The sequence below is a fragment of the Oncorhynchus keta genome, unplaced genomic scaffold (genome assembly GCF_023373465.1).
Source record: "Oncorhynchus keta strain PuntledgeMale-10-30-2019 unplaced genomic scaffold, Oket_V2 Un_contig_25382_pilon_pilon, whole genome shotgun sequence".
NCBI classification, from domain to species: Eukaryota; Metazoa; Chordata; class Actinopteri; order Salmoniformes; family Salmonidae; genus Oncorhynchus; species Oncorhynchus keta.
Genome location: NW_026284412.1, coordinates 14,240 through 23,488, shown reverse-complemented (window position 1 = coordinate 23,488; position 9,249 = coordinate 14,240). Strand labels below are relative to the sequence as shown.

Below are 9,249 nucleotides of genomic sequence, written 5' to 3'. Positions count from 1 at the left end.
ATGATCCTCTGTAACTTTCTCACTCAACATTATTTACCATTCATTAAATTAAAGGTGACATTCTGTACAGTCACCCCATATGAAACATTTGATCTCCAATAGAAAATGATGGCGTATAGAGCCAAATGAAAAGTTGTAGCTTCACTGTCCAAATAAATACGTAAGGGAGTATATAGGAGATAAGAAAAGACAGTATGTCACGTCACACATCCTTTAATAGTGACAGGTCACAATGGTACAGTAAGGGTGTGGCGTCATTGTAAACATCGTTGATATTAAGCATCTCAATCACATCACGATAAAGGGAAGGAGTTCCCATAGGTCGTTTAGTGACCCGTTGCTCTACTCACAGAACCAAGGTCACATTCATAGCCCAGCATTTTCATGTCTGTATTTATTCAAATGGATACACCTGGAGAGTAACTTCAAAAGACACTCATAGCATCTCTGAATCTTTATGTGACATTCCTCCTCCAGACCTGATTGGGTGTTATAGAAGGCTCCATTACAGCTGCTTCCCTTTGTCACGTTTCCTGTTAGGACCGGCCTGAATCCCAGACGATAAATCTTCCTGAGTTAAAGAGTTACAAAAGTCAACAGAATCATCTTAAATGGGATTTTCTTACATTTGTTTGTCTTTATTAATATTGCAGGTCTTCCGGTGTGACCATGCTGAATAAGAGGTTAGACACCACAGTGTATTTCACAACAGGAGGATTTCAAACCAAACCAAATAGAAGGGATGTTATATCCTCTAAATAATCACACTCTCTAAATCAAATCAAATCAAATTTTATTTGTCACATACACATGGTTAGCAGATGTTAATGCGAGTGTAGCGAAATGCTTGTGCTTCTAGTTCCGACAATGCAGTGATAACCAACAAGTAATCTAACTAACAATTCCAAAACTACTGTCTTATACACAGTGCAAGGGGATAAGGAATATGTACATAAGGATATATGAATGGGTGATGGTACAGAGCAGCATACAGTAGATGGTATCGAGTACAGTATATACATATGAGATGAGTATGTAGACAAAGTAAACAAAGTGGAATAGTTAAAGTGGCTAGTGATACATGTATTACATAAGGATGCAGTAGATGATATAGAGTACAGTATATACATATGAGATGAGTATGTAGACAAAGTAAACAAAGTGGCATAGTTAAAGTGGCTAGTGATACATGTATTACATAAGGATGCAGTCGATGATGTAGAGTTACAGTATATACGTATGCATATGAGATGAATAATGTAGGTAAGTAACATTATATAAGGTAGCATTGTTTAAAGTGGCTAGTGATATATTTACATTTCCCATCAATTCCCATTATTAAAGTGGCTGGAGTTGGGTCAGTGTCAATGACAGTGTGTTGGCAGCAGCCACTCAATGTTAGTGGTGGCTGTTTAACAGTCTGATGGCCTTGAGACAGAAGCTGTTTTCAGTCTCTCGGTCCCAGCTTTGATGCACCTGTACTGACCTCGCCTTCTGGATGATTAGCGGGGTGAACAGGCAGTGGTTCGGGTGGTTGATGTCCTTGATGATCTTTATGGCCTTCCTGTAACATCGGGTGGTGTAGGTGTCCTGGAGGGCAGGTAGTTTTGCCCCGGTGATGCGTTGTGCAGACCTCACTACCCTCTGGAGAGCCTTACGGTTGAGGGCGGAGTTGCCGTACCAGGCGGTGATACAGCCCGCCAGGATGCTCTCGATTGTGCATCTGTAGAAGTTTGTGAGTGCTTTTGGTGACAAGCCGAATTTCTTCAGCCTCCTGAGGTTGAAGAGGCGCTGCTGCGCCTTCTTCACGATGCTGTCTGTGTGGGTGGACCAATTCAGTTTGTCTGTGATGTGTATGCCGAGGAACTTAAAACTTGCTACCCTCTCCACTACTGTTCCATCGATGTGGATAGGGGGTGTTCCTCTGCTGTTTCCTGAAGTCCACAATCATCTCCTTAGTTTTGTTGACGTTGAGTGTGAGTTATTTTCCTGTCACCACACTCCGAGGGCCCTCACCTCCTCCCTGTAGGCCGTCTCGTCGTTGTTGGTAATCAAGCCTACCACTGTTGTGTCGTCCGCAAACTTGATGATTGAGTTGGAGCGTGCGTGGCCACGCAGTCGTGGGTGAACAGGGAGTACAGGAGAGGGCTCAGAACGCACCCTTGTGGGGCCCCCCGTGTTGAGGATCAGCGGGGAGGAGATGTTGTTGCCTACCCTCACCACCTGGGGGCGGCCCGTCAGGAAGTCCAGTACCCAGTTGCACAGGGCGGGGTCGAGACCCAGGGTCTCGAGCTTGATGACGAGCTTGGAGGGTACTATGGTGTTGAATGCCGAGCTGTAGTCGATGAACAGCATTCTCACATAGGTATTCCTCTTGTCCAGGTGGGTTAGGGCAGTGTGCAGTGTGGTTGAGATTGCATCGTCTGTGGACCTATTTGGGCGGTAAGCAAATTGAGTGGGTCTAGGTGTCAGGTAGGGTGGAGGTGATATGGTCCTTGACTAGTCTCTCAAAGCACTTCATGATGACTGACGGAAGTGAGTGCTACGGGCGGTAGTCGTTTAGCTCAGTTACCTTAGCTTTCTTGGGAACAGGAATAATGGTGGCCCTCTTGAAGCATGTGGGAACAGCAGACTGGTATAGGGATTGATTGAATATGTCCGTAAACACACCGGCCAGCTGGTCTGCGCATGCTCTGAGGCGCGGCTGGGGATGCCGTCTGGGCCTGCAGCCTTGCGAGGGTTAACACGTTTAAATGTCTTACTCACCTCGGCTGCAGTGAAGGAGAGACCGCATGTTTTCGTTGCAGGCCGTGTCAGTGGCACTGTATTGTCCTCAAAGCGGGCAAAAAGTTATTTAGTCTGCCTGGGAGCAAGACATCCTGGTCCGTGACTGGGCTGGGTTTCTTCTTGTAGTCCGTGATTGACTGTAGACCCTGCCACATGCCTCTTGTGTCTGAGCCATTGAATTGAGATTCCACTTTGTCTCTGTACTGACGCTTAGCTTGTTTGATAGCCTTGCGGAGGGAATAGCTGCATTGTTTATATTCGGACATGTTACCAGACACCTTGCCCTGATTAAAAGCAGTGGTTCGCGCTTTCAGTTTCACGCGAATGCTGCCATCAATCCACGGTTTCTGGTTTGGGAATGTTTTTATCGTTTGCTATGGGAACGACATCTTCGACGCACGTTCTAATGAACTCGCACACCGAATCAGCGTATTCGTCAATATTTCCATCTGACGCAATACTGAAACATGTCCCAGTCCACGTGATGGAAGTAGTCTTGGAGTGTGGAGTCAGCTTGGTCTGACCAGCGTTGGACAGACCTCAGCGTGGGAACCTCTTGTTTTAGCTTCTGCCTTTAAGCAGGGATCAGCAAAATGGAGTCGTGGTCAGCTTTTCCGAAGGGGGGGGCAGGGCCTTATATGCGTCGCGGAAGTTAGAGTAACAATGATCCAAGGTTTTACCACCCCTGGTTGCGCAATCGATATGCTGATAAAATTTAGGGAGTCTTGTTTTCAGATTAGCTTTGTTAAAATCCCCAGCTACAATGAATGCAGCCTCCGGATAAATAGTTTGCAAAGAGTTAAATAAAGTTCGTTCAGAGCCATCGATGTGTCTGCTTGGGGGGGGATATATACGGCTGTGATTATAATCGAAGAGAATTCTCTTGGAAGATAATGCGGTCTACATTTGATTGTGAGGAATTCTAAATCAGGTGAACAGAAGGATTTGAGTTCCTGTATGTTTCCTTCATCACACCATGTCTCGTTAGTCATGAGGCATACGCCCCCGCCCCTCTTCTTACCAGAAAGATGTCTATTTCTGTCGGCGTGATGCGTGGAGAAACCCGTTGGCTGCACCGCATCGGATAGCGTCTTCCCAGTAAGCCATGTTTCCGTGAAGCAGAGAACGTTGCAGTCTCTGATGTCCCTCTGGAATGCCACCCTTGCTCGGATTTCGTCAACCTTGTTGTCAAGAGACTGGACATTGGCAAGAAGAATGCTGGGGAGTGGTGCGCGATGTGCCCTTTTTCGGAGTCTGACCAGAACACCGCCTCGTTTCCCTCTTTTTCGGAGTCGTTTCCTTGGGTCGCTGCATGCGATCCATTCCGTTGTCCTGTTTGTAAGGCAGAACACAGGATCCGCGTCGCGAAAACATATTCTTGGTCGTACTGATGGTGAGTTGACGCTGATCTTATATTCAGTAGTTCTTCTCGACTGTATGTAATGAAACCTAAGATGACCTGGGGTACTAATGTAAGAAATAACACGTAAAACAACAAAAAACTGCATAGTTTCCTATCCACCACATCTACATGTGTACTACATTTAGTGTGTATACTTTGTGTTTTTTTACATGAGCTTTATACATTAGGTGAAGTAGTCAAAACAAGGGCAGATATTTATGACATAAGCTACTGAAAGAATGTTCATGCTCGTGTTGAAGAGCAGCATGATTGAAGTTGGGCTGAATGCTGCACCTGTTGAGGCAGGTCTGAGGGTGTTGGGGCTGGGTCTTGTTCTGCCCATGTTGAGACTGGGCCTGGTTCTTCTTATGTTGAGGCTGGGCTGGGTGTGTTGATGTTGAGCCCAGTGCTGCCCCTGTTGTGGCTGGGCTCGGGGTTGTTGATGTTGGGCCAAGTGCTACCCCTTTCGAGGCAGGTGTGTGAGTGTTGAGGCTGGGCAGGGGGTTTTGAGACTGGGCCTGGTACTACCCCTGTTGAGACAGGTCTGAGAGTGTTGGGGCTGGTCCAGGTGCTGCCCCTGTTTAGGCTGGGGCTGATGCTGGTGGCCCTGTTAGGCCCTGTGTGCTGGGGCCTCCCGCTCTATTGCCCTGTAGGGTGAAAGGAACCGTTTACATAAATAGCAACACAAGAATATAGATGGTGAGAGTAAGCAGTACCTGAACATATAGAAGAGCATGTAGGCACTCCGGGCTCTGGTCCTCAGCACAGTGGCTTCATTGGACATTGACACCTGGCTGTCGTTACAGCAGAACCAGTTTCCACTGGCATGCAATATGTCACTAATGTAGTGCCCTGTGGAACAAGGAAGACAGACTAGAGGTCAAGGGTCAGGCTATTGTGGGTAATAGAGTGTTTTGTAACAGTTAAACAGTTAATTTGGGAGGTATTTTATCTGTTACATGTGTCAAGTTTTGAAATCAGAGATAAACAAATACACATGGCATTAAATTAGGCATGCCTCTCCATTCTTTTCAATTACACTCCCTCAGCTTTGGGATGCTTGTGTATACGGCAGAGGCACACGTGAACATGCAAATTGAGATCCAAGGAGAAGGGAGTGATTTGGAATTCAGCTGATGTCATATGTATTGTGCATCTGCATGTGTGTGTTTGATGGTATTTACTTACCGGAGTTTGCGGAGCCTCCCAAATGAGAGACTACGCCAGTCAGCTGGTAGTAACCATTCACTGACTGTACTGGCTTCTGCTTCTGTAAGAAAACACATGTGATCATAGGATTCTCATTTCCTCTACAGTCCACCACACTGTCTACAGTCTACTACAGTACTAGTCCACTACAGGTCTACTACATCGTGTACTCCTCATAACTATCTCAGTGTTCTGTCATAACTTATTCTTCACTCTCTCTCTTCTCACCACTGAGGCTGTCAGCAACACTTTCCCTAGTTCCTGCTCCTTTGAATCTGAGGGGTCAAATATACATATCAAGAACTGTGAAAACGTGGTCACTTGTCTGAATTGCTCTGGACTAAAACAGCTCCCATACATCACTAAAGATATCTGAGAAACATTTTAAATTGCAGCTTCCAGCTTCTCTGTCAGCAGGACCGTTTTGGGAGTGGGTGGTTTGTGTGGTGTTGGAGCAAGAATATTGTTATGGTGCCATGACCTACCTGAACAGCAGAGGGCGCTGTCTTTGGCCACTCCAGGTGGGCTGGAGACTTGGCTGGTGAGGGTCTGGGGGATGGACCCCTGGATGCTGGGGGCCTGGTTGGTGAGGGCCTGTGGGCTGGCACTGTGCAGGTGTGGCACCATGTCCCCACAGAGGGTGGAGAGCCTCAGCTCCGAAGGAAACAAAGAGGAGCCTCCAGCTTCTCCAACCCCCCAGGTCCTCCAAACCTCTTCAGATGCAGAACCAGCACACTGCCCAGAAACAGAGAGGAAGAGAGATGAACAGACAGACAATGAAACCAGTCAACAAAATAACAGATGAGTGAAATTTGTTTGGTGGTGCTCAGCTCTAAGTCCTACAACCTGCTCAGGAAGGTAACTACTCCTAAAGGCTCAGGACATTAAACACTGCTAGTACTATGAGAGGTTATAAAGGGACAACTCACAGAGGCAGTGTGTGGAACTGCTCCACCTTTGAGGCGTGGAGGCCTTTACAGCCCTCACATGTGAATTCAACCTGTTCACTCTGGTTAGAAACAAAAGCATTACATAATGAATGATACCACTACAATAATAAGATAGCGTATTCTGAGGCAGTGGGCAGCTTGCCCTGGGTGTTAGTCTCTACATGCAGGGCTGAGCCCTAAGTGCTGACTTTGAAAGTGAGTGCTAGGCTGTTCAGCAAGGTGCGCTCAGGGCTGAAGTCCAATGAGAGGTGGTTGTAGTCCTCTCTGGTAGACGACTCGCGCCCACAGCTTCAGAAGCAGGACAAAGAGAAGAAAAATGCATCAAGTCTGTTTCTGTTTCAGGTCTCTACAATGTTTCTGTTCTGCCATGTGTTTTGTAATATTAATATATACTGTATATATATATATATATACATATAGAAAGATCATGTTCTCAGTAGATACATTACAACCAATGGGAGCTCTTACCTGGTACATGTGCGCACCGACACAAGCTGGAACTCCAGCTGGGAAACAGGGCAGGTATAGTTCATCCCGAGTGTCTTCAGAATCATGCCCTCCTCCTTCAGCTGGCACAGCATATTGATGAGTAACTCGTGTGCGTCCTATGATGAGGAAGAGACAGAAACACACCAAGGTAAAAGAAAATGATGAAGAGAAAATGAACCCTTGCAAGAAGAGCACTCGTACACAAGAGAGTAGTGCCTCAGTTACCTGTTGCGTGTCCCCCAGATACTTCAAATCATATCCCGACAAGGAGTACTTGACCTTCCACATGAGGTCTGCTTTTGAGGCCTGGTTTGCCACACTGTCAGGTAAACCCGAACGGTGCACATCAGACAGACTCCTGTAGGGGAGACAGAGAGGAAGTTAGCAGCTGACTGGATGGTGTCAACCTACTGGATAATGCCTGAAGAGGCAGATGAGTAAATACAAATATGTTTTATCTAGTGGCACCCCATCATTAGAATTTTTTCATTCGATTCGATGCAATTTCACCTTTGAGGACGGACAATGAAGCCAAACAACAAAAATGTGTTGTTTATTCTCATAAGATATTTGGTTTGGATACTGCTCTCAATTCCAGAGCATTTAAAAAACTACCAAATTTCCCACGGTAAGGTGGAATGTTCAGTCAATGAGCATTATGGGTCATGTAGTCATTCTACACTTTCCAAATTGGCCTACAAAATGCCTACATCATAATCAGTGTGTCATTGTTGTTCCTCTTGGTTATGAAGATTCCGAAAACAAAAGAAACTGGAAAATAAACCAGAAATACAATACACAGCAAAATATGAAGTGGTTAAGGTTAGGATAAGGGTTAGGATTAGTGAAAGTGCTATCTTAACCTGCTACGACAATCCCTTTCTGTAGAAGTGGCGTGAAAAGAGTGTCCCTTCTTTAATTTATGACCACAATTAATGGGTGTGTGGGGTGAGTGTCTGCTTTTGAGCCTTCCCTTACCTGAGCAGGTTGGAGAAGGGGGAGGAGCTCCAGAGTTGTTCCTGGTGCAGGATTTCCTTTGAGAAGGAAGGCAGGACCAGGAGGCACTGCAGGGTGGCGTTAAGGAAGCAAGTGTTGCCAATGTTAGGCAACCTGTGAAGAAGAAGCAGTCATCAGTACACACATAGAGATTAATCATAACCTTCATATCTCTATAAAGTGATGATAATGGCAGGGGATAAGGGATACATTATATTTAACACAAAGAAGTGGATGTCCTTTAGACCAAGATTGACATAATTCATGGGTTTATAAATATCTAATAAAACGGACATGCTCGATAGTAAGCCCTATCCCCATAGTATATCAGACACTGATCTCTAAACAATAAATCACTTATATTCAATGCATTTGCAGTGTGTTGTGGTTTACCCAAGAAGTTCCATGTTGACCAGTTCCCCCCATTCTCCTCTGGCCCCTTGGGTCTCTTCTGACCCTCTGGTGGCTGAGCTGGTCCTGGGAAGAGTCATGCTTCTGGTGGCTGAGACTGGTCTCTGGGGCCTTGGACTGGAGTGGTCCTGAAGAGACAGAGGTCTGGAAGGAGAGAAACAGGTCTTACGCCTCCAACACAGAGATATTATCACTCTACACAGTCTCTCTATTAAATACTGTACTGTACTATAAACACAGCTGAGTAGTTATGCATGTACTGCTGTCCATATAAATGCAGTGTACCAAGTAGACCAGGCCAATAGGTTAGTACTCTCTTTATCCACTAGATGTAGACAGAAGAGGCTAAAACTACAGTTTGAGGAAAATAACTTTCTGGGACTGTGTTTATCAAGTGTCTCAGAGTAGGAGTCTGATCTAGGACCATTTTTGCATTTTAGATAGATCAATGAATCAGATTATTATGGACAGAGAGGACCTGATCCTAGATCAGCACTCATACTGTTGATTAACACTGGCCCTGGTCTGGTAGCACTAAACCCAACTCTCCAAAGAGACTCTAGGATGGCACTGTACTTTATGTTTGGATTACCTGACTGTTGTGCCCTCCTGACTGGTGTCTCCATGACGATCCAGAGGGTTGGTAGGAGAGGGAGAACTAGGGTGGGACACCACTGGAGAGGATTTCACTGGGGAAGGGTTTTGGCAGGTGACCGGGGTACAGAGGGTTGTTTAGCAGGAGAGCAAGGCTGAGAGGAACATTTAACAGGAGAGGGAGGTGGATGGAGGGAGGAGAGTTGGTCAGAGGGTGAGGGGTCAGAGGTAGCGGAGCCATTCCGTTCAGAACGGTCAGATGGAATTGGAGAGGGGGATGAAGTGCCCCTCTCCTTCTTCTTTCTTGTCTTCTGCTCCACATCAACTGAATTTGCTTTCTGACGTTTTTTCTGTTGACAAGAAAATGTGATAGTGCTAAATACTTTCCCCCCTGATCCCCAGCCAATGGAA

General features: G+C 46.0%; 1 protein-coding gene across 1 annotated transcript; it reads right to left on the bottom strand.

Moving 5' to 3' along the window:
* Positions 1-6,048: 6,048 nt before the first annotated feature.
* LOC127922346 (ubiquitin carboxyl-terminal hydrolase 37-like) lies at positions 6,049-8,942 on the bottom strand. The gene is made up of 8 exons (XM_052506074.1): positions 8,837-8,942; positions 8,227-8,388; positions 7,816-7,947; positions 7,063-7,195; positions 6,817-6,953; positions 6,537-6,636; positions 6,328-6,407; positions 6,049-6,133 (listed from the first exon to the last, which is right to left on the bottom strand). The coding sequence occupies exons 2-8, from the start codon at positions 8,322-8,324 to the stop codon at positions 6,049-6,051; spliced, it is 765 nt and encodes a 254-aa protein (XP_052362034.1). The 5' UTR covers positions 8,325-8,388; positions 8,837-8,942.
* Positions 8,943-9,249: the final 307 nt, after the last annotated feature.